The sequence below is a fragment of the Balaenoptera acutorostrata genome, unplaced genomic scaffold, assembly GCF_949987535.1.
Source record: "Balaenoptera acutorostrata unplaced genomic scaffold, mBalAcu1.1 scaffold_371, whole genome shotgun sequence".
Classification (NCBI taxonomy): Eukaryota; Metazoa; Chordata; class Mammalia; order Artiodactyla; family Balaenopteridae; genus Balaenoptera; species Balaenoptera acutorostrata.
Genome location: NW_026645621.1, coordinates 49,576 through 74,200, shown reverse-complemented (window position 1 = coordinate 74,200; position 24,625 = coordinate 49,576). Strand labels below are relative to the sequence as shown.

At 43.3% G+C, this 24,625-nt stretch overlaps 2 protein-coding genes across 2 annotated transcripts in view; one reads left to right on the top strand and one right to left on the bottom strand.

Moving 5' to 3' along the window:
* LOC103007546 (ELKS/Rab6-interacting/CAST family member 1-like) overlaps nt 1-24,625 on the top strand; it is a 231,571-nt gene that overhangs the window by 169,990 nt on the left and 36,956 nt on the right.
* Nucleotides 1,522-22,758, bottom strand: LOC130706657 (UDP-N-acetylglucosamine--peptide N-acetylglucosaminyltransferase 110 kDa subunit-like). The gene is made up of 2 exons (XM_057539331.1): nt 22,698-22,758; nt 1,522-4,807 (listed from the first exon to the last, which is right to left on the bottom strand). The coding sequence occupies exon 2, from the start codon at nt 4,796-4,798 to the stop codon at nt 1,658-1,660; it is 3,141 nt and encodes a 1,046-aa protein (XP_057395314.1). The 5' UTR covers nt 4,799-4,807; nt 22,698-22,758; the 3' UTR covers nt 1,522-1,657.

Sequence of the window (24,625 nt, the reverse complement as noted above, 5' to 3'; positions counted from 1 at the left end):
CCAAAAACTCAACCTCCAGGAGGGCTAAAGTCTAATTTATACTCCAAACCAAGTAGCAGTGCAGTTCGCTACTACTGAGGCTGAATCCATAAAGACTTCAAGACCACGTCCAGAAGACAAGTTATTATATATAACACCCTAGAAGGTCTGAAACATAATAATCATATACATAGCAGGTCCTCCAGAGCTTTTTACCTATAACATGTTTTTTGATGAAAGTTATTTAATGTACTGGAGATAACTGTGACTTACTGATCAAATATTTGAGTACTTGTACTTACCTGGGATTTCATTTCTGGTGAAAGAAAAAGGAAGAACAGGACTCACTTAAAAAAGAAAACAAACTTTATAAGTGAAAGTAAAAATCTTATCACACACTATCACTTTTGGAAGCAGCATAGAGGGGCAGTCAACGGTAAAACACTGGTGAAGTAGGTCAAAACTCTAGGCCAAAAATCCATTATTATTATCATCAGTGACAGTACCACAACTGTGCCCTTCATAATTAATAATCACTCCTAAGAATCTTCATTTGGCACCAGATGATGCGTTTAAGAGAAACACTCTGGGAGGTTTTGAATCAGTCTTGGTTTTTTGTTAGCCAAGTTACAGGAAAATGTTTAAAGTGGGGGGAAGGGAAGAAGGAAACGGACCAGAAAAAGAATTTAAGCCATAAACCAACAAAGCACTGATAGTTCCAAACATGTCAGACACTAAAATGACTGATATAGGCTCAAGTGGTTTATTAAACCTATAAAAAGACTACACCAGCAAAGTCCCCATTTATCTGTAGAGTTCAGAAACTAAAACAAGGAATATTTTAGCTTGAAACCTTATCTCAAGAGAATCATATACACTTCACATGAATAAAAATACCTGAACCCCCGGGGGCTTCCCTGGTGGCGCAGTGGTTGAGAATCTGCCTGCTAATGCAGGGGACACGGGTTCGAGCCCTGGTCTGGGAAGATCCCACATGCCACGGAGCAGCTGGGCCCGTGAGCCACAATTGCTGAGCCTGCGCGTCTGGAGCCTGTGCCCCGCGACGGGAGGGGCCGCGATAGAGAAAGGCCCGCGCACCGCGATGAAGAGCGGTCCCCGCACCGCGATGAAGAGTGGCCCCCGCTTGCCGCAACTGGAGAAAGCCCTCGCACGAACCGAAGACCCAACACAGCCAAAAATAAATAAATAAATAAATAAATAAATAAGAAAATCCTTTAAAAAAAAAAAAAAAAAATACCTGAACCCCCCCAAAAAAAAAAAATAAAACCTGAAACCAAACATTTTTAATTGCTCCAATACCCCAAATATAAAGAAAAAATTAAGTCAGAAGACTGGGCAATCTCTATCTCCCCTCCACACTAACCACCCATCCCATGGAAGACCAAGGGAGATCAGACTTTCCAGACTTCTAACACCTGGCTGCTGCAAAATTCTACGGAGACTCCTTGTGGAACAGCAGTCTCCCATCTCTTGTGTCTCTCCCTGTCATGATCATGCAGGAAGCAAGTCTGGCTGTGCTATTTGTTATCACTGTCTGTCACCCATCTGCAACATGATATTGCTACAAAGGTAAGTACAAAGTAACGTATCTAGTTCCCTTTCCCCCAGAAGGTTGAGGCTCAGGTACAGGGGTAATTCTCCTGTGCACAGTCATAATTTAGGCCGACTCAGTGACTTCAACAGGCTTCATCATGTGATCAGGTTTGTTGCCAGCTGCATAATGCTCCCACATCTGTAGATAGAGCTGCTCTAGTTCCATTGTGTATTGTTTGGTGTTGAACAGAGGGCTAGATATTCTCTGCTTCCAGACTTTGCCACGAATTCTCTTCAGGTATTCTAGATCAGTTCCCAGTTTCACAGCTATGTCTTCATACTCTTGTCTATTTTTAGCAATAAGCTCAAGACAGCCTAAACAAGTGAGCTGGGAAGCTGCAACTCGGGAAGCAAGAGTCTCTCCTGGCATAGTCACCATGGGTGTCCCCGACCAAAGGACATCCATCCCTGTGGTGTGTCCATTACAGAGTGGAGTGTCCAAGCAGACATCAGCCAGCTGGCCTCTCCGAACATGTTCCTCTTTAGGAGCAACTGGTGAAAAAATGATACGGTTCTGGGGAAGGCCCATATTTTGCACGTACTGTTGAATATTAGGTTCTCCTACTGCTGGGAAACGCAACAGCCACAGTACGCTATTGGGAACACGCTTTAGAATATTTGCCCACATCTGCAAAGTAGATGGGTCAATTTTATATAACTGATTAAAGTTACAGTACACAATGGCATCTTCCGGTAACCCGTACTGAGAACGTGTGGTTACAATAATGGTACGGGGAACCTCCTCTCCAGTGGCAGCCTTATTGTTGATCTGGGTAGTTGCCAGTCCATTGCTAATACTGAATCCATTAATTGTTATCTGAATTTGTCCTCTGTTAATCATTTCAATAACTGCTTCTGCAATCGTATTCATAGGAATGACAGGCATATTGAGAGCTATATTACTGCTGTCTGTTTTGTCTCCTCCATCAGGACATTTCATCTTGACAATTTTCACGTCTGGTAGACTATCAAGAAATGCTTTGAGGTCGATGCCATTCAGCACAATTCGATTGTCATAAATGTGCCCATTGGACTTAAAATCGATGACTGCTTTTTCCTTCAGGTGAGGGAACATATTAGCATGATCACCAATAAAGAAAGTATGGGGCATATAAGCCAGTTTCTCAGAATACTGCTCAGCAACTTCAGCAGGTGAAGTTTCCTGATCAGTGATGATATAATCCATGAAAAGTGCGCCACTAGTCCCAGGGTACCCCAGCCACATTGCCTGAAGAGGAGCTGGCCTGAGAGCAAAGAGTTCATTTCGAGCACCCCTGGTATAACCATTCATATTTACAAGGATGTGTATACCATCTTGATGGATGCGATCAGCTGCTTTTCCATCGCATGGAATCTGAGAAAGATCAACGAAATGATCGGCTTCTGCCATCACCTTCGCTCGGAAGTTTGTGCCATCATCTGGGCTCAGGGCATAACAGAATACCTCAAATTTATCACGATTGTGCATGCCTGGAATAGACTGCATAAGATGAGAAGTAGGATGGTTCCCAAAGTCAGAACTCACGTATCCTACACGCAGTCGACCATCACTGAGCTTCAAGTCCTTTGGATGTTCATACGGTGGTTTGTGAAGGACACTGATGTTATCCAGGCAGAGGTGCCCATGCCTCTCGGCAATAGCCTTCCTGACGCCGTGAGGAAGAGGATATAACATGCTGTGATGAGGCTGCACGGAAGGCAACCTGTTCTTCTCTAACTGGTCAGCCACAACGCTGACCAGCCTCTTCATGCGCTCATCATAGTCTGTCCAGTCACAGACAGTCTGCAGGCAATGAGCCAGATTACAATACGCGTCAGGAAAATCAGGTTGAAGCTTCAGAGCAGTGCGGTAAGAAGCAATTGCTTCTGGAATATTCCCTGAATCCTGGTGAATGGAAGCCAGATTGCTGTGGGCTTCCGCAAATGCAGGGTCAATCTGAATGGCACGGGTATAACACTGCAAGGCTCCCTGAACATCCTGCATCCCCGTTAGAGTGTTTCCCATATTACAGTAGGCCTCGGCAAAGGTAGGACTGATTCGAATAGCCTCCTTATAATGCATCAGAGCTTCCTGCACTTTTCCCTGCTGCTGCAATACACTTGCTAAATTTGAATGGGCAGCAGCAAACTCTGGGAAGACTTCTAATGCTTTACAATACAAGCGAACTGCCTCTTCAGTGTTTCCCTGTTCTCGCTTGGTATTGGCTAGGTTATTCAGAGAGTCTGCATGGGTGGGACACAGCCAGAGAGCTGTATTATAACAATCTTCTGCTTCGGCAACACTGCCCTTCTCTTTGAGAGCGTTGGCTAGGTTGCAGTAAGCGTCCGGGAAGTGTGGTTGCAATTCAATAGCTCGCCTGTAGGTGTCTATTGCCAGATCTATCAGGCCTTGCTCATAGTATACACAAGCCAGGCTGCCATGTACCACTGCATGATTTGGACTCAAGCTTAGGGCACGAAGGTAAGCTGCCACAGCTCGTTCAAAAATCCGTGCCTCTTTGAAGACATTTCCTAAATTGATATAAGCATCCAGAAAATTGGGGTCATGGGTGACAGCCTTTTCAAAGTGATGAATTGCAAGCCAAATCTCCCCTTGTGCATTGAAAACACAGGCAAGATTACTCCAAGCTACTGCAAAGTTCGGTTGCGTCTCAATTGCTTTCAAATAACATGCCTTGGCTTCTTCCAAGCGACCCAGGGCTTTGAGCAGGTTCCCCAGGTCACTGCAAACAAAGTACAGATCAGGATTGTACTGAAGAGCAGAGGCGTAAGCTTGTACTGCCCCTTCCATGTCGCCTGCTGCTACCAAAGCGGCTGCCAGGTTAATATAACCATCGATGAAATCTGGTTTGAGACGCAACGCATGCCGGTAATGCTCGATTGCTTCCTGCAACTGCCCGCTTTCCTTGTACACATTCCCCAAATTTGAATAGGCTTCTGCCAGAAGAGGGTTCTTTTTAATTGCCAGACTACTAAAGCGGGCAGATCCGTCCAGCCTTCGACACCGGAAGTGTATAGATGAAAGTAATAAAAGTACACCAGTATTGTCTGGCTCTTGTCTCCAGAGCTGCATGCAGTGTCTCTCAGCTGCCTCAAAATCTCCCGCCTGATAGGCTCGCTGTGTCAACTCTGCTAACCCTTGGAAGGAAAGCATACGTTTCGTTGGGTCTGTGCTGTCGGCCACGTTGCCCACGGAAGACGCCATCTGGAGCTTCTGGAGGGAGTGTGAAAAGAGGGTAATTGAGTCCCGCTGCTGCCACTACTGGCAAGAATGTTTCTAGAGGTAGCAAATACAAGGGCAGCAGCCGTACCACTGCTTTGGCAGGCTTAAGCGGCGGCAACAGTTACATACACTGAACCTTAGGAACTCTGGTTGGCCATCTATGTCTCACGGTCTTGAAAAAAATCACAATGAAGTCTTTTTTAATTGATAAAATGGTTCTAAAGTTTATCTGGAGATGCAAGAGGGAAGAGATGTGGGGACATATGTATATGTATAACTGATTCACTTTGTTATAAAGCAGAAACTAACACACCATAGTAAAGCAATTATACTCCAATAAAGATGTTAAAAAAATATAAAGTTTATCTGGAAGAATAAATGGGGCTATTGATAATAGAATTCTGAAAATTAAAATTAAGAGGTCAGACTTGTTCTAATGGATACATTTTAAAATGAATGCTAAAGAGACAACCGTTGAACCACTATGATACAGTCAAATAGAAAGCTCTTATACATCTAGCAGAAAGTGCTCAAACATCTCTTCATATTTTTGGAAACAGTGAATGTTGGAGGAAATAATGGTAATAGAGAAAGTATAAAATAAATAATGTTAGAATAATGGTTAAGGAAGGGTAGTTAATTTTTTACCTTAAAATACGTTCTAAAACAAATTTGACTGTATTTACCTAAAATCAATTATAGAGAAGTTAATGTAAAAAAAATTAAATCATTGTTCAGAGGGAGCACAGAAAATATGTAACAGATTCACGATGGTATAAGTCACTAAATCCAATGACTTTGCAGGACCAACTGATAATCTTGACTACCAACACTCTTTTTCTTCCCTTTGCTTCCTTTGACTTCTATGACACACACTGCCCCGATTTTTCACCTCACTTTGGTTGCTACTTCTCCAATTCCTTTGCAAGATTATCGTCCTTTGAAAGCCATTACATGTTTGAGTTCCTCAGGGCCCATTCCTTCTCTACACTGTCTCCCAAGATATTCACATTTACCCACGGCTCCAATTACCACCTCTACTCAGGTGACTCAAATGTAACTCTCCCCCAGGCATTTCTTACCTATCAGTATAAGTCAGAATCCCTGAAAGAGAAAGGTGGCACACTCAAATGTACCGTAATTAAGGAGACTGTAGTCAAGAGATCATTTGCAAAGGGTTTGGGGAAAACAACAGAGGACAGTAGTCCAGCATCTCAGGGAGCTTTTACTGCCTAGGCTTAAAGGAGGAGGTTAGGGACTTCCCTGGTGGCTCAGTGGTTAAGAATCCACCTGCCAGTGCAGGGGTTCAAGCCCTGGTCCGGAAAGATCCCACATGCCACGGAGCAACTGAGCCTGTGCGCCACAACTACTCAGCCTGCACTCTAGAGCCCGCGAGCCACAACTACTGAGCCCACGTGCCGCAACTACTGAAGCCCACGTGCCGCAACTTCTGAAGACCGGGCACCTAGAACCCGTGCTCTGCAACAAGAGAAGCCACCGAAATGAGAAGCCCACTCACTGCAACGAAGAGTAGCCCCCACTTACCACGACTAGAGAAAGCCCGGGCGCAGCAAAGATCCAACCCAGCCAAAAATTACTTAATTAATTTTTAAAAAAAGGAGGAGGTGGAAATGATTACTGGATTCGAGAGAGAAAAAAAGAGGAAGAGGTGGGAGGAAGAAGAGCAGGAGGAGCAGGAGGCAGAGGAAGAGGGTTTGAAGGAGGCAGGGTGGAAAGAGGAGGAGGTGGGGAAGAGGAAGAGATGATGCAGGATGTATATCGTATCGAGTAAATACTCAGCCTTCACGCTTCTTCCTTCATGTACCTCCTATGGGCTGAACGCAACTAGAAGGCAGAGCACACGGGAGCAGGTGCTGGGGATACATGGAATCTTGACATCCCACACACGTCAATGTCTCCAGGCAGGGATCAGCGTAGAGATGGGTGGAGAGTGGCTCTAGATGGGGAGGCAGAAGATATCTACCTAACAGACACCTCCGGCTTGGCTTCTTCTCTAGGACATCCCAGGGATATTTAAAACTCAGCAGGTCCAAGATTAAACTCATGAACTGCCCACTCCACAACCTCTCAAGAACAAGACTAATGAAAAACAAACTGGTCCTCTTTCAGTGTTTTCTGTGTCATCAAATGGTATCAAGGTCAGGCCTGTCTTCCCATAACTGTGCAGGAATGGATTGGAGTGGGGCAAGAGTAGGTGCAAATAGATCATTGAGGACTCTATTCCCCTAGTCCAGACACAAATGATGATAGAATGGGCTGAGGAAGTGTTGGTAATGATGAACAGAAGTGGATGGATTGAAGTGGATAGATTGAAGAGATATTTAGAAAGCAAAGTTGTTAGGACTTGTTATGAGATTGGATGTTTGGAGGTAAAAGTAATGTGGTTGTCAAAGATGACACCTTCAGTGATTTCCCATAGATCTTAGGAAGCAGACACAACTCCTTAACATGGACTTACTGGCCCTGCGTGGTCAGCATCCCCCACTTCCCACCCTTCAACCTTCCGCCTTCACTTACGCCAGGCCCCTCTGAGGATGTGGACCATGTTCTACATTCTTTCCGTCCTTCCTGTTTCCTGTGCTTGCCCCTGAGCAGGACATTTGGACCTGCTCTTTCCACTGCCTGTAATGCTCTTAGCCCACTACCTAAGTCCTCTTTATCATTCTTAGCTCAGTCACCACTTCCCCAGGAAAGCTTCCCCTGACTTCCCTAACTAGACCTAACCCTCCTATGAAAGTGCTCCTAGACTGGGTCCTTCCCTCTGTAGCCTCTATCCTTTAGTAGCTTACACACACTTGTGTGGCTTTTCAGTGAACGTCTAACATATTCTCAATCCCCCACCAGGATATGAACTCCACGAGGACAGGGGCTGTGTCTTTCTTGTCTCACAGTAAATAGTCTTATTGCCTCTCGTAGTACTTGGCACCTTGTAGTACACACACACACACACACACACTCTTTAATGAATGAATGAATAAAAGTAAAAGCAATGGAATACATCATGCAGAAACACACTGATGGATTTAATAGACTTAAATTATAATCTTCTCTATATTAAACAAGAGTAAGGAGTAAATGATAAGTGATAAACTTAGAGATATATTCATAATATAAAGACAAGAAGACTATATCTCAGTAGAGTTCTTGCCACATCAACAATACAAATAATACCCAACAGGAATTGACAAAAACAAAACAAACAAAAAAAACCCCCTAGAACAGAAAGAGTTATGACAACTTTTCACTGTAAAAATTGAAACTCCAAATAAAACTGGCCTAAACAATAAGGAAACCCACTGTATCACGTAACCAGAAGGATAGGATGGCTTCCCTCAGGATCATGAGACGGTACCCAACGATCACCGGGGACAGCATGCTTTCTTGTGCACATTCATCAGAGGAGAAATGCAGTCTCTTTGTTAGCAATACAATACAAATCCTGGGCTTCCCTAGTGGCGCAGTGGTTGAGAATCTGCCCGCCATTGCAGGGGACACGGGTTCAAGCCCTGGTCTGGGAAGATCCCACATGCCGCGGAGCAACTAGGCCCGTGAGCCACAACTACTGAGCCTGCACGTCTGGAGCTTGTGCTCCGCAACAAGAGAGGCCGCGATAGTGAGAGGCCCGTGCACCACCATGAAGAGTGGCCCCCGCTTGCCGCAACTAGAGAAAGCCCTTGCACAGAAACGAAGACCCAACACAGCCAAAAATAAATAAATAAATAATAAAAAAATAAAAGGAATTCCTTTAAAAAATATTTAAAACGTGAAATTTTGATGACGTTTTAAAAAAAAAAGCATATTCAAGGAAATATAGAAACCTGTGATCTTTGGTGGAATTAGTTTACCTAGCTGTGTACTGAAAGGTAATGGTCTTTTGAGCCCCCTCTCTCACACTATCCTGCCCCCTGGGGCCACAGATAAACCTGTTAGCTAGAAAGCAAGCTGGTTGAGGCTGGGCAAAGATTTATGTATATCACCCAGGGCAAACTTTTTTCTGAAAAGGTGGGAAAAGCCTCAATAGTTATGAGGAAGGTGGATTCCAGAAGGCATGAATTAGCAATGGTCCTGAAGGGAATCCTGCAAGGGAATTCGGAGAAGATGGTCAGAGAATGAGGGCCGAGCTAGGAAGGGGCAGGATTGATATATGAGCCATAGTCCTTCATTGCGTTTGGAAATGGCTGCATTTGGCAGAAGACATCCTTATTCTTCAACGAACAGAAACATTTGCTTCCAAGTCATCTGGATTTTTTGCTCCCCTAAATAAATACTTCTGGATTCAATCAGAGTGGGAGACAAACAAGTTTAGTTGTTTAAAATCCCACTTATTTCTGAGCCGTTTTCTTATCAATTATCATTGGAGTATCTTTCACTTAGTAAGTAACTGAGGTGCTAATTCTTGGTCTTGAAATGTGATACCAGACCCAAGCCATATTCTTTGAAATCATTGGGTTAATGTGTCTTCATCTAGAAATGTGACTCCTCCTAAAACGATTTCCCTTAAAAACTGCGGGACATTGAACCATTCCAATTACCATTGGGCTCGTCAGTGATACAGATGGTGGGAAATTCCACCATACTTTATATATTATCTCATTGCCACTATAGCAAGAACTTGCTGAATTCTTTAGAGATTATGATATTATTAACTCAGGTTCCATTTATAGGCCAGCATGACAAGGACAACTGCTTTCCTGTGTTGCATTTATTTCTTGATACTGATTCTTCCTCTTGCTTAGAAGCAGTTCCTTCATTGTTTCAAGTTAGTTACATTAATTTGGATCCGTTTTCCAATGTCAGACTATTTGCTTTTAATCATATGGTCTTGTCATCTGCATGTGTACTTTATGCTTAAGTTACTGATTACATTTAGAGGTAAATGAGTTAATATGCACCCTCACAGATCAACAAGAAACCATTACACATCTAGGCAGTAGTGACATAGAAATAAAGGCTACCTCTTTTGTAAGCAGTTTTTTTTAAATGTGAGTCCAGTAGCACTGAAACTTTCTTCAGCCTTACATATTTGAGTAGATTTTAGTATGTCATCTGTGTGGATTATGAGTTTGTAGGCTTTGGCTCTGAAAGCTGTAATTACCAATGTTTGAAAGACATCTGTGAGGGTGAGGATATGGAGAAGATAAGCCAAAAGCAAGATATATAATTACCACACCCTGTCTTCCTATTGGGCACTCTGGATGTTTTAAGCAATTAGGACGTTTTAGACAGGTCCTTCTCCTATCAGAGTGCAACATCAGGTTGCTCTGAATGTAAGTCATCAATCTTTCAGGCAGGAAGTGTCCTCTCTCACATACACTATCAGCTCATAGGTCCTTCAATGACTAGGGGTGGAAAAGATCCATACTTCTCTATTACTGAGTGAACATATCCCTGACTGTCCTGCTATAAAGGCAATTTTTATAGAGGGAAAAACACTGGGCCTGGAGTCAGGAGAGCTGATTCCCAGCTCTGAATCTCTCATGTGCTGTGACCCTGGCCAAGGCTTCAAGCCTCAATTTTCCCATCTGAAAAATGGAAATAGTATAACTACCTCACAGAATGATCACAAGCAAAAAGGTCATATTTATGAAAGTGCTTTAAAAATACTATGAAATTTCTATACAGTTCAGGATATAGAAAATAAAAAATCATGTAGAGTTGCACCATTTCTTTGGAATGTTAAATATTTGTTTCTGTTTTCATCTCTGGTTAAATACTGAACATATATGCTTTCAATATTTAGGAATGCATTGAATGCATAGCTCCGCTATGAGTAGCTATGACTTGGAAATATTGGGAGAAATGACAAGATTCCTTGTTATTGATAATTAACAAAGGAACCCTTTCTTTCAAAGGTAAGGGTAGCTTAAACCTGACTCACAGTACTTTGCTCTGCCTGATTTTCTTTAAGGAAAACTGCTGAAAAGTTTTCTAAGAATAAGTGAGGTGAGATTGGCCCTTGAGTAAGGAGAGTGGGCAGCTAAAGCCTAAAGCTTCTTTCTCAATAACAAGTTTAAGTGCCTTGTTTATTTTCATGGGATTAAGTGACACTTGTATAAATACCTTACTGAGTAATGGTGCTGTGGCAAAAGTGAAGTTTATTTAAGACACTGCTCCACCCAAGGTGAGCAATTAAAGCAGGTATGTAAACTAAGTCACCTTTGGCTTCTCTACTCAACCCGATGAGTAAGTAGTACTAGAAAGGAAAAATGGTGTGGGGTATATGGCATGGCTGGAGGTGGGAAGAAATAGGAAGGCAGAAGAAGCCTCCCTGAAAGAATGAAGGAAGTGTGAACGGTGGTAGGGAAACTATAACAATTGAAAATTGATTCTGACTATTGATATCAGTCTATCAAGTTAATGCAAATTAAGGTGGCATGAGATTTCTTTAAAAAAAAAAAAAAAGCCTTTTCCCCATACAGTGTAATAATAACCACCTTATTTTAAATGTAGCCAAGAAGGGCTGTGTTTGCTCATGTGATAGGGTTTCCGTACGTCCCACACCTGGGGAAGTATCAGCTAATATTGATTTAGCACTCATTTATACCTGATGGTCAGGACCAACTAGAATAGAGGAAAACTGGTACAAATTAGTGAGGCCCTGTGGTCCCAGTAAGTGGTCTGGGGCCCAACTGTTGTATATCAATACAAATAACTCTTCCTGGGAAGGAATGGAAAAAATATTTTAAATGGATCTGAATCTGCTCTCAGAAGCTCTAGTGCTATCAGGCTAAAGATCTCCTCTAAGAATGTTAGGAATGGGTAAGATCAAGTTACATTCTTAGATTTTTATTATGTTTAGCTTATTAATTTGGGAGGTAAGCAAACTAGAAGCAGAACAGGCTTTAAAACATCTGAGTTTGTTATTATATTATGAATAATAACTGTTAGCTGGTCCATTCCATTTACCTTTTCCTCAATGAAATTCTCTATAAAGAAATATCCATAAACTAGTCTTACATTTTAAATATCACTGCAGATTATATGGAACAATAGAATTAGATACCAATCCACTGAAAACTGTTTCTTTGGGTAATTTCCACGAATTGACGTCAGTTATCCACAAATCTTTGTATTTGGCTAAACACTGAGAAAATATGTGGGGCCTGCAATTAAACTTAGTGAACTTTTAATCATTTCTAATCCACTGTCTCCCAAATTGGCCAAATCATAAACATCACCTGGGGAACTTTTTAAAAATTGTACAATCCTGCCCCTCCTGCTCCCAGACCTGCTGAATTAGACTCTCTAGGGAATGAGGCTGAACTCTGTATTTTTAGAAGGGCCCCAGGAATGCCTGATGAGATATATGTTTGGAAAACAATTCTATGTCCTTGTCGTATTCCTCATGATGTCAGAGCTCTTCAAACCCCAATATTCCCTTCTGACTACCCCTCTCCTCAGTGATTGCAGGCTTTTTTTCTGTTCCACCCCACCTAAGAAAGAAGGCACATTCCCACCAACCACTGTGGCCCTCAGCAGCAGTGAGTCTCTGCGGCAGGTGCAGTGGAGAGCGTCTACCATCTTGGGTGGGGAGGTCATGGAGTAAAGGGATGGAGGTGTGGTCTGGAAAAGTCTTTCCAGAGATTCCCCTTGACAACCAGTTGTAGATGACATTGCTACCTCCTCAAATGGCCATGCTCAACTTCCTTTGCTCTACATAAATTTTTTCTTTACCTTCACTCTCTTAACGTCCCTTCTTCCTGTAAATGGAGGGGGAAACATTGTCCCGTTTTGTCAAACTTGTGCTCTTGATCAAATCCTCTACTGCCTCATGGAAACTAAATCTATTAGTCCTCCTCATTCCAACTTCATTTTTTTCTCGTTTGGCTTCTATTGGCATATCAGTAGACGTTTCTTCCCTCTGCTTTTTAAACTAAAGCAACATATACTTTCTTGGACTTTGATGAACCCCAAGATCCCATTTGACTTCATGCCTTCTGTTTACTGTCAAATTTCTCAAAAAGAGAATTCTACATTACTTGCATTCATCTTCTCACCCTTCTCATCAACCCAACTGTACCCTGGCTTCCACAGAGCCACATTTTATGGACACTATTGGTGTGAAGATTTCCAGTGATGAGATCCAATGACTTTGCTTAGCCCTTAACCTTCTTCCCCATCTAACAGCTTTTGACATTGCTGATCACCACATCCTTTTAAAGACTTTATCAATTAGTCATCATTTAACTATAAGAACAAAAACCTATTCAAATGATTGAAACAGCAAGGGGGAGGGTAATATAAGACCAAAGAAACTCTCTCACAGAAAGTATAATAGGGCTGCACAGGGATTAGCATCAGGAACTAGGAAGCTATCAGTAACCAATAAAGTTTCAACAAATAATTCTCGGGCACCTGCTATATTCCAGGCACTCCTAGGTGTTCAGTGACCAAGTAGTCAACAGAAGAGACAAGGTCCCTGCCTTGAGAGACTTTATAATCTAGTGGGGAAGGCTTACATAAACAGGTAAACAATTGTGTATTTACACCATATAATGAGCACTACAGATGAAACAAACTGACCTAATGATACATTATTATAGGTTATTAGTGATAGGCAAGGACTCAGAAAGGATACTCTGAAGACAAGACATTTAAACTGAGATCTGAAGAATGTGAGGGAGCCACTCAGGGCAACTGAGGATTGGGGCTGTGGAAGGAGTGTTTTAGGCTGAGGATACACCTGTGTGCAGACCCTGCAGTGCTGTTTCGGGGGAAGTGAAAGGAGGCCACTGTGGCTGGAACTTAAAGGGTGAGGGGGAGAATCAAGGGAGGTAAGGTTGGAGAAGGAGGCAGAAGCCAGAGCAGGCCAGGCCTTTTAAGTATTTAAAGGAATTTGGATCTCATGGCAAACTAATTGGAAAACATTGAACTGATTTAAGCAGGAAACAACAAGGTCCGATGTATTTCCAGGTTTACCCTGACTGATGAGCAGAAAATAGATGAAAGGAGGCAAGAGTAGAAGGTAGAAGACCAGTTGGCAGCTACAGCAATAGCTCAGGTAAGAGATGATGGCAGTTTGGTTTAATGTAGTAGCAGAGGAGATGGAGAGAAGTGGATGGACTACACATCTATTCACGAGGAGCAAATAAGAGGACCAGCTGATAGGTTAGAGTTGGGGAGGGAAGGAGAGGGAAAAATCAAGAATATTGCCTTGGTTGTCTTGTTTACAATAACTGGGTGAATGGTGATAACATTTACTGAAGTGGGAAAAAGTAAAGATAGAATTTCTTTTTAATAGTGAGGGGAGGAAAGCAGGTTGATAGAAATTGAGAGTTTAGTTCTATTTCAGATACATTAATTTCAGATATTCACGGAGACTTGACATGTCATACAGACAAATGAATATCTGAATACAGATTTTGGAGGAAATGTCTAGGCTAAAGAGATTAATTTGCGAATTTGTTACCATTTTTAGTATTTAAAGCTGTGGGAATGACTGAGATTACCAAGAAGGTGAGTTCACAGACAAGAAAGCAGAGAATAGAGCCCAGTTTTTAGAGGGCATTAGAGGAGGAAAAACCCCTGAAGGTCACTGAACAGCAGTGGTTAGAGAATTAGGAGACAGACCAGCCAATAGAAGAGATTTGGTTTTCAAGAAGTTGAGCCTGACTAACTGTGTTGAAAACTGCTAAAAGTTGGAGTAGGATGAGGTTCAAGGAACATCCACTGGGTCCAGCAATATGTAGGCTGTTGACAACATGGATTAGCAGTTTTCATTGGCGTGGTGGGGGTGGAAGTCAGGTTCGAGTAGATTGAATAGGAAATCAGAGTTAACCTGTAGACATCTCTCTCAAGAAGGTTTGCTGTGAAGGGATCAGAGAATTAGTATTACAGATGGAAAGGGATAGCATAAGAATCTTTGTTTTTTTCTAAATGTTAGGATGGAGCATGTTTATACATATTGGGGATAATCAAGAATTTGATGATGAACAAGAGGAAGGGAATAACTGAAGAAATGAAACCCCTAAGAAGGGGGGAAGGAATTTAAATCATAAGTAGAGGAATGGCTTTTGACAGGAGAGGAAGAAAGAAAGGAGAGATGGGTCCAAATGCCAAAAGATTTGTAGATTTGATGGTAGGACTATACTGGAGTCGCATCAGGGTAGGCAGGTGTGGGGATGGTTTTAGAAGATTGAAGAAAAGGGATAAGACAGAAAATAGTCGTCATGGGAAAATAAGCATACTCTCAGTTTCTCTCTCTCTCGCTCTCAGGTCATCTGTTCTCATTTTGATTTTCTGCAAGTCACTTCATTCGTTTCTTTCAGAAGGCAGGTTTCCTCCACTTTTCTGTTTCTGTGACAGAAGATGGCCACCCCATGCACAGGTTTCTGTGATCACCCAGTTCATGCCCTTAATAGAATAACATTGTATTTCTTAATTCCAAATTCCCAGGGGAGAAAACCTGATTGGTGCAGCTTTGGTCAGTTATCGAACTCAGGTCAAACCAACCATGGTCAGAAGAACAAGGTCAAATCGTACAAACATAGCTGTCAGGCCCAAACCCTCTGTGTGTTGGCGGAGGATTAGATCTTAGAGAAGGGGACGTGAGCTCCCAGATATCCCACAGACATCTACCAAACATCCTCTGAGACACCAAATTCTTTAATTAAGAAGTTCTTCCCTTCTGCCTTCTTTCCTAGTTTTGTTTTCTTTGGATTGTTTATGTGCTTACTTTTCCTCCTCCACTAATGTATAATTTCTCAAAATTTTCGCCTTGATCCTCTTTTTCTTTATTTCTATATTTTTCTCCCTCGCCAACTTCATTTGTGCCCATGGCTTCAACTATCATATGTACATGGATAACCCCCCAAACCATACCTATGCTCTTCTCAACTATCATTTAAAAACTGCTCTTAAAAACTCCAAACGAGTTTTTTTCTCTTTTTTCCCCTTGTATCAAAATCAGATGATGAATGTTAACTCAACTAGTTACGGTAAACATTTCATAATATAGGTAAGTCAAGTCTTTACGCTGTACACCTTCAACTTATACAGTGCTATACGTCAATTATATCTCAATAAAACAAAGGAAAAAACTGTCTCCACTTGAATATCCTCTGGTTCTCTTATTTATAGATGAGCTCATTATCTTCTCCCAAACCTGCTCCTTCTCTTGGCTCCCTATTCCTGTTAAAGCCACCACTATCCTCTTAGGCATCCAAGCCTGAAGCTTCAGAGTTGTCTGACGTCCTACTTTCAAGGTCCATCAGCTAAGGAGTATCACCTGCATCTTTTCCTCCCCTCCATGTCCCCTATCATTCTCCTAACTCTCATTACCTAAACTCCCATGGACTATTCTCAAAGTCTACTAAATCATCTTCCAGTTTACAGTCTCCATCCAGGTTGTAAACTATTCTTGCATGAATATTCAAAAAGCCCAGCTCCATTCATGTTCTCCCCACCCGCTCAAGAATCTTCAACAGCTCCTCCCTGCATACTCGATAAAGGGCAAGCCTTGCCTGGCAACCTCCATGACATGTCATCAACAGACCAAGACTTATCTTCCATTTACCATCAGTCGAGGCACACTGCTCGATCATCTCCTAACACAGCCTGTGTATCCCTAGTGACAAGATTTCCTCATACTCTTCTTTCCTGAAGCCTTTCCTCAAAAATGATCTTTCCCTCCCATTGCTTCCATTGGCTTTATTTGCATCTCTCTTATGGAAGACCTGTGTTTAGACATGGTTTCTACCTTTATCTGTAGAAATTACCTTTTTACCTCTGAGAGACTACAATTTACCAAAGTATGAAAACAAGGATCTCTTACAGAGTATACAAGAGCGTCGCACTTTGAAGGCATTTAATAAGTGACTTGATGAGGAGTTACTAAGGCCTGATGCTAGTATTATTGCTATTAAATGCTCATGTAGGCCTATTAAATATATTAATATGAACCTTTTCAATAGGATGCTTGGTAGGACACTGGAAACCTTCTTAATAGGATGCTTGGTAGGACACTGTGCTATAAAAAGTTTAAAATAATTTTAATACCTTCTCTAGTCAAGCGCTGCTGATGAGTTGATTGCACCTTAACAGCAGTCACTCAACACACTTATATGGTAAAAAGTAAAATTCAGTCACAGAGGAGGAAATTAATCGACACATTTTAATCACTCCAAACTCTCACTTAAAAAAAATAGTATTATGATAATCAAGCACAGTCTCTTCATAGGACCACTACTGCTCTCATGTACTGTTGACACCATGTTTGGAACTAAAACAAATGAAATGTCACAGCAAAGAGAGAATATTTGCAGGTTTCTGGCCCCCAAATCTTGATTTAGCCTCTGAATGTGTTGGCTTTGTTCAATACAGTCTTTTAGTTAAATGATAAAACTCTACTTATGTATCAGCCTAGGGGATGTGCCCCTGGCATCATAGTTGGCGATAGGAACTGCTGTGGAGATGAAAGCTGAACAATTGGTGGTCCTCATCACTATTTTCTATCCAGGCAGGAATAATTGCATGCATACTCTTTTGATATTTATCACTTAAAAAACAAGATACCCCCTCTTTCTCTTGCCTCTTCTGAACTTCTTTTAAAAACAAAGCATAGGGACTTCCCTGGCGGCGCAGTGGATAAGAATCTGCCTGTCCATGCAGGGGACACGGGTTCAATTCCTGGTCCGGGAAGATCCCACGTGCCGCGGAGCAACTAAGCCCGTGCAACACAACTACTGAGCCTGTGCTCTAGAGCCTGTGTGCCACAACTACTGAGCCCACGCGCCGCAACTACTGAAGCCCACACGCCTAGAGCCTGTGCTCCTCAACAAGAGGAGCCACCACAAGGAGGAGCCCGTGCACCGCAATGAGGAATAGCCCCTGCTCGCCACAGCTAGAGAAAGCCTGTGCACAGCAACAAAGACCCATCCCAGCCAAAAATAAATAAAGTTAAATCTTTAAAAAAAAAAAAAAAGCATAGGGAAAAGCTCCTTGACATTAGTCTTATCAAGGATTTTATGGTTCTGACACCCAAAGCATCACAACAAAAGCAAAAATCAACAAGTGAAACTACATCAAACTAAAAAGCCTTCTGCACAGCAAAAGAAACAATCAACAAAAACGAAAAGACCACCCACAGAATGGGAGAAATATTTGCAAACAACATATTTGATAAGGGGTTCATATCCAAAATATATAAGCAACTCATGCAATAGCAAAAAACCAAAACAATCCCATTAAAAATGGGCAAAGGATCTGAGTAGACATTTTTTCCAAAGAAGATATTCAAACGGTCAACAGGTATATGAAAAGGTGCTCAACATCACTAATCATCAGAGAAATACAAATTAAAACCGAAATGAGATACCACCTCACACTTGTTAGAATGGCTATTATCAACAAGTTAAGCAATAATAAGTACTGGTGAGGATATAGAGACATGGGAACCCTTGTGCACTGTTGACGGGATTGTAAACTCGTGCAGCCACTATGTAGAACATTATGGAGGTTCCTCAAAAACTTAAAAAATAGAACTACCATATGATCCAGCAATCCCACTTCTGGGTATATATCTGAAGGAAATGAAATCAATATCTCAAAGAGATATGTGCATTCCCATGTTCATTGCAGCACTATTTACAACAGCCAAGATATGAAAATAACCCAAGTGTCCACTGATGGATGAATGGAAAAAAATTGTGGTATATATACACAATGGAATATTATTCAGCCATAAAAAGAAGGAAATCCTGCCTTTTGTGATGACATGGATGAACCTTGAGGGCATTATGATACGTGAAGTAAGTCAGATGGAGAAAGACAAATACTATATGATCTCACTTACATGTGGAATCGAAAAAAATCCAAACTCATATGAACAGAGAATAGGAGCAGGGGCTGGGGAGTGGGAGAAATGGGTGAGGGTGGTCAATGGTACAAACTTCAAGTTATAAGATGAATAAGTTCAGGGACGTAATGTACAGCATGGTGACTATAGTTAACGACAGTATATTGTATATTTAAAAGCTACTAAGAGAATAGAATTTAAAAGTTCTCATCATAAAAAAGGTTTATAACTATGTGAGGTGATGGATGTGTTAAGTAACCTTATCGTGTTAATCATTTTGCACTAAATACCCATATCAAATCATTACATTACACGCCTTCAACTTACACAATCTTTTATGTCAATTACATCTCAATAAAGCTGGGGGGAAAGAAACAAAGTAAAATATTTATTATTTACATGAAATGTTCCTTTCTACTTAATTAAATATATATATTTTTCAGTTTCCTTACACAGGCCTCTTGAGAATTGCTCCTAACAGAGAGAGAGAACTAACCACATACCAGCAGATGTCACTCTGTAAGGGATCCTCCTCAACTGTCCTTCTCTGTCAGTTCCAGTTGGTTATTTTTTTTTCCTGCAAATTTCAACTGCCTTTTCTCCATTACCAATTTCAGTTTCCATTTTCAACATCTGATGAGCCTCCAAGAGCCACTAGGACTAGTATTTTTTTTTAAACATCTTTATTGGAGTCTAATTGCTTTACAATGGTGTTAGTTTCTGCTTTATAACAAAGTGAATCAGTTATACAGATACATATGTTCCCATATCTCCTCCCTCTCGCGTCACCCTCCCTCCCACCCTCCTTATCCCACCCCTCTTAGGACTAGTATTTTTCACTTTGCCTGTATAAGGATCATAATACAAGATATGCTTCCCTTTTGAATGCTGGCCCCAGTGCGAATATCTGTTTAGTTTAAAAAGCCACATGGAACATTTTTCTACTCTGTGGCTATGTCTTTGCAACAGTGATATACTTCTTATTATCCTTTTTTTTTTTTTTTTTTCTGATGAAAGGCACAGTTTAGTTCATGGGACAAGCACTGGTTAAAATTTGCTACTCTTTTCAACAACATTGAGCAAATATTGTCTACCAGGTACCAAGCACTATTGTGGAGAGTCAGCAGTAATAAAACAGATAAAAAGTCTTGCCTTCATGGCTCTTACATTCTACACGGACAGAACAAAAAATAATTAAAATATACAATAGGTAGGTGGTGATGTGTGCTCTGGGGGAAAAAAAAGGAAGAGAGTAGGGAACATCTAGGGGGTGCTTGCAATTTTAAAAAAGAGTTTTCAGAAAAGCTTTCATTGTGAAGGTGATGACATCTGAGTGAAGACTGGAGGAAATGAGGGAGCAAGCCATGTGGGTAACTGGGGTAGGAACTGCTCAGACAGAGGGAACACCTAGTGCAAAGGTGCACATAGCCTGTCACAAGCAGTAAGGAGTTTTACTGTAAGCATCTGCCAGGGACAAAAATTCAGGCAAGGCTCTTTTTGTTGCTGCTCTAAAGAATCCACCTACAAGAGAGTTTAATCAGCTGAAGATGAACATCAGTGCAGATCTGTTTAGTGTTCTCTCTCAGCCGTGACCTCATTTCTGATACTGACAGCCTGGACTGCCTCTTAGATTTGGTTGGGGCTTGGATGCATCCCCTGGCAAACCTGGATGAAACTAGAAGAGGCAGGTTTTGGTAGCTCTGTAGGCCCATTAGTTATCTCATTCTCTCTTCACATGGGGCTACATATTAATCAGAGGTAGCCAATGATTCCAAGTTTTAATGCAACCTAAAGTATAGTCCATTACCATACATGAACCAAGAAGTAAGTGTAATCGTTCTACTTCAGATTAGCTAACGGTGGAATCTTGTTCCACAAACAGCCAAGACACGGGTTACTGAGAACAAAGGTATTTCCCATGCCACCAAATTGCGCTTTCAGTGTTGTCTTCTTCTAGGTAGGTCAACATAGTAAAGAGGTCATTACCAACATTAACATATATAGAATTTCCAGGGATTATGTTACACTTGTATTCAACAAATAGAGATAATCTGCACGGGACCTAGCCATCCCATAGCTAGCACAGTCGGGTATGCTCTTCTCGCCCAGCAATCCACACTTCCTTCTAAGGGGGGTCCCAATTTACTGAGGGGTATGTTTTCCTAAAGCTTCTTTTCATACCCTTGGAGCCCACTCCCAAACTCACTAAGAATAAAATACTCTTAAGAACTCAACAAATGGACATTGGAAAGCCGATACTGGGTTTAGTTGATTTTAGCCCACCTTTGATTTGTTTGGAGACTGAATTCCTTACACATAAAGATCAGTATTTATTTCAGGAGAACAAAGGTTTAAGAGGCAACCAAGATATATTTAGTAAAGAGAAGGTGATTGAACCTCCAAATAGGTCATGGTGACTTATGAGCAACTGAAAATAGTATTTTAAGATCATACTAGTTCTCTGTGTGCGTCATTTAGATTTGTTTTGGTTGTCTGATTTAAGTTGGCGTTGGCAGTTTTGAACAAACACAGAAAGACTTTAACACATGGCTAGGTAGGTTGTTTTAGATCCAAATCAGGTATTGATCATTAGGACTGTGGCTTGGTATAAATTTAGAATTACTGTAATCTAAAGTGTTGGGGTCGTTACATACTTATATTTAGGAGTGGCCAGAGATAACATTTCTATTATGAAACCATGCTCTAATCAAATCGACAACTTGGCAATTTACCAGCATTTTTAAACACTTCACATATTTTAATCCGTCAATTTTTGTTCTTGATATTCTGAAAAAGTCATCAGAAAGAAGCCATTTATCATTCTTTTTCCCCATGAAGGAAGGCAATTTCCTAATGAATGAGGAAATCTTTCATTTCAGATGGAAAAAATAACACAATAGGTCAATTATACTAAATTTAAAAGAGTAAAGTTTTTACTACATTTATATTTAATATATGTTATTCTGGAAAGCAAATACATGTGAACACAATGGGGATAATAGTAGTATCGTACCTTGTGGATTATAGGAGGATTGAAGGAATTAACACATAAAACATTCTTACAACAGTGGCTGACACATGAAATGCTCAGTAAATGTTAGCTGTTATTCTACTATGTGATAAAGTGAGGAACTGTCACTAGTATTCATGGGTGCAATTCTTGCATTTTACAGAAAAAGTGGTTTCATCCACTTTTTACAGAACCTAGTATGCTTTCTGTTCTGAGGGCACAATGAAGCTGAGAGGGATGGCTCCTCTAAGTGAAACTGACCCCTGCATTTAGTGCCTGAAACCAGAGGAAGCTTGTCAGTGTGGGCAGACACCAAGAGTAGACCAATCTGATCTCCCACTTCTTTTTTCTCTCATGGAAACGAATGGAGGGTATCTGATGTGGACCCTTCAATCAATTGTTCCTGCTTAATGTTTCAAACCTTGGTTTACTGTGGGGTAAACTTCGGTTCCTGACAGTCATCCAAAATCTTAGTTTCTCTTCAGTTCCACTGCAGAATAAAAACTAAATTTACCCCAGTGGATTGTTACATCAAGTCTGGTATTATTTCTCCCAAGAGGACATCTGCTTCTGGGAAAAGACAACAGGGCGTGCCCTCCATTACACCTCCATTTAACTGACGGTGCAATGATGGACAAGTCCTTGTTGACCCCTGCAATTCAGAGTTATTGTCTTGGAACAGAAGATTTGATGATCTCTTTTCACTCCATAGGATAACTGTAAAAGTATCCACCCAGTGTTCAATCCAACCCCCAGACATTGCTTCTGATGGCCTTACATTCTTTTAATTAGTCTACTCAACACAGAAACTCAGATTCCTAAAATTAGTGGGGAAGGGATGGATTCTTCTCAAACATCCCACCACCAGAACAGGTGTACTTGCAAAGTCAAGTTTGCCTGACGTATCCTCTGTCTCAAGTGGTACAAACGGCCCTGGAGGGTGGAGCCCTCACAGCCTGCTTCCCTGGGCGTGCGCGTCTGTGGGTGTCGGGGTACGCGCAGGACACACACGGACCCACTGTCCCAGGGCAGCCCAATCACGGTCCCCCTCTCACCTCAAAGCCTGTCAACTCTCACGCCCCTCCTTGAACGCACAGCCCCTTTCTCCGCCTTCGCTCCTTCGTATCCCGCCTCCAAAGTAGGACGCCCACTTTCGTTGGCAGATGCTCCTCTCACTCCTACCCGGAAACCAATCACTCGCGTTCTGGTGGAGAGTGACGGAGACAATGGGAATTCTCGTTGCGTCATCTGCCCGCCCCGAGCGCCGGGAGGCGGTGCAGGGGGCGGGGTACGGGTTGCGGGGTTAGGTGCCTTATGGAGTGAGGAGCGGGCAGAGGAGGCGGTGGCTCGGCTCCGCGTTCAGCCAGGCACCTCGAGGCCCTTTCCCCCTACCAGGTCCCCAGAAGCAGGGATCCCGGCCCTCCCTGCAGCTGCCGGGCTCTCCTGCGCGTGCAGCCCCGCGAGTCTGCGTGATGCCGGCGGCTGCCCCTTTCCCCTGTCAGCGCGATGCCCGTGGCGACGGCGGCGGCGGCTCCCGGCTCCTCGAGGCCCCGGCCGTAACCGCCACCCCGAGCCCGGTCGGGTGGTTGGGGCCGTTGGACGTTAGTTTTCGCAGCCTTCCCCTCCCCCCCTCGCTGAGGCGGCGGGGGTGCGCGTTGCGCAGGGGGAGCCGAGAGACTCCTCCCCCTCCACGATCCCCCCGCCCCTCCCCCTTACACGCTCGCACGCACTAGCGCGCCGGCTCCCACACGCTCGCGCGCCTCCCGCTCCGCGCCTTGGTGTTGGCCGGCATCGTCCAGGGCCCGCGGAGCCACCATGTGCACTGCCTCCTCCTCTTCCAGTTCCTCTCAGACTCCTCATCCCCCGCCGCAGAGGATGCGGCGCAGCGCCGCGGGTTCCCCGCCCGCCACTGCTGCCGCCGGGAGCGGGAACGGTGCGGGCGGCGGTGGCAGCGGCGGCCGCGGTGGCAGAGGCGGCGGCGGCGGCGGCGGCGTGAACTGCGCCCCGGTTGCGGGAGCCGGCCGGCTGCTGCAGCCCATCCGCGCCACGGTGCCCTACCAGCTCCTGCGGGGCAGCCAACACAGTCCCACGCGCCCGCCCGCCGCCGCCGCGTCGCTGGGCACACTCCCGGGGCCCGGCGCGGCTCGCGGCCCCAGCCTGCCCAGCCCGACGCCGCCGCCGACCGCGGCCCCGACCGAGCAGGCGCCGCGGGCCAAGGGCCACCCGAGACGGTCCCCAGAGAGCCACCGGAGGAGCAACTCACCTGAGCGCCGGAGCCCCGGCTCGCCCGTGTGCAGAGGTAGCGAGCCCAACCCTTGCGTCCTCCCGGGCTGCGTCTCCCCGACGGTGCCCTCCGTGGAAACTTCAGCCTCTCCGGGCTTCTCTTTGCTAGTGCATTATCGAAGGTATGAAAGTGGCTTTGGGAACCTCACCCCCCTGCGGTCGCTGCGGGGCTTGGATGAGCGAACTGCGGAGCAACTTTTATTTGACCCTCCTGCCGCCCCTCAGCTTTTATCTTCCATCACTCGCCTGGATCGAAAGGTTTTTCAGTTTAAGAGCTGATTAGCTCACTCATGTGTTTGCTGTTTGTAGTGGGGGAAGGAGGAGCTGGGCGAAACACTTAAAAACAACACGCACACAAACTCTCCGGCAACAGGTAAGGTGGTGGTTGTAATCTCTACAGCCTCTTTGTGCTTTCCTACAAAGTTCCTATAAAGTGTCTGTGCCTACCGGGATAATTTTTGTTTTCTTTTTTGGGGGTGGGGAGGTGGAGGCACCAGTTATGATGTAAGGATATCCTGTTGGGTGTGTAGAGGGGACAGTTTTGGATGTGCAATTGAAGTGTATAGTGTTTGGTTGGGCTTTTTTTGGGGGGGGGCTCCCTCTTTTCTCTACTTTATATAGTCATATGCATCAGGGCGGTACTGCACTGGAAACAGTTTATGCCCAACTCAAGACTTTCATGGTAAATTTCTAAGGACCT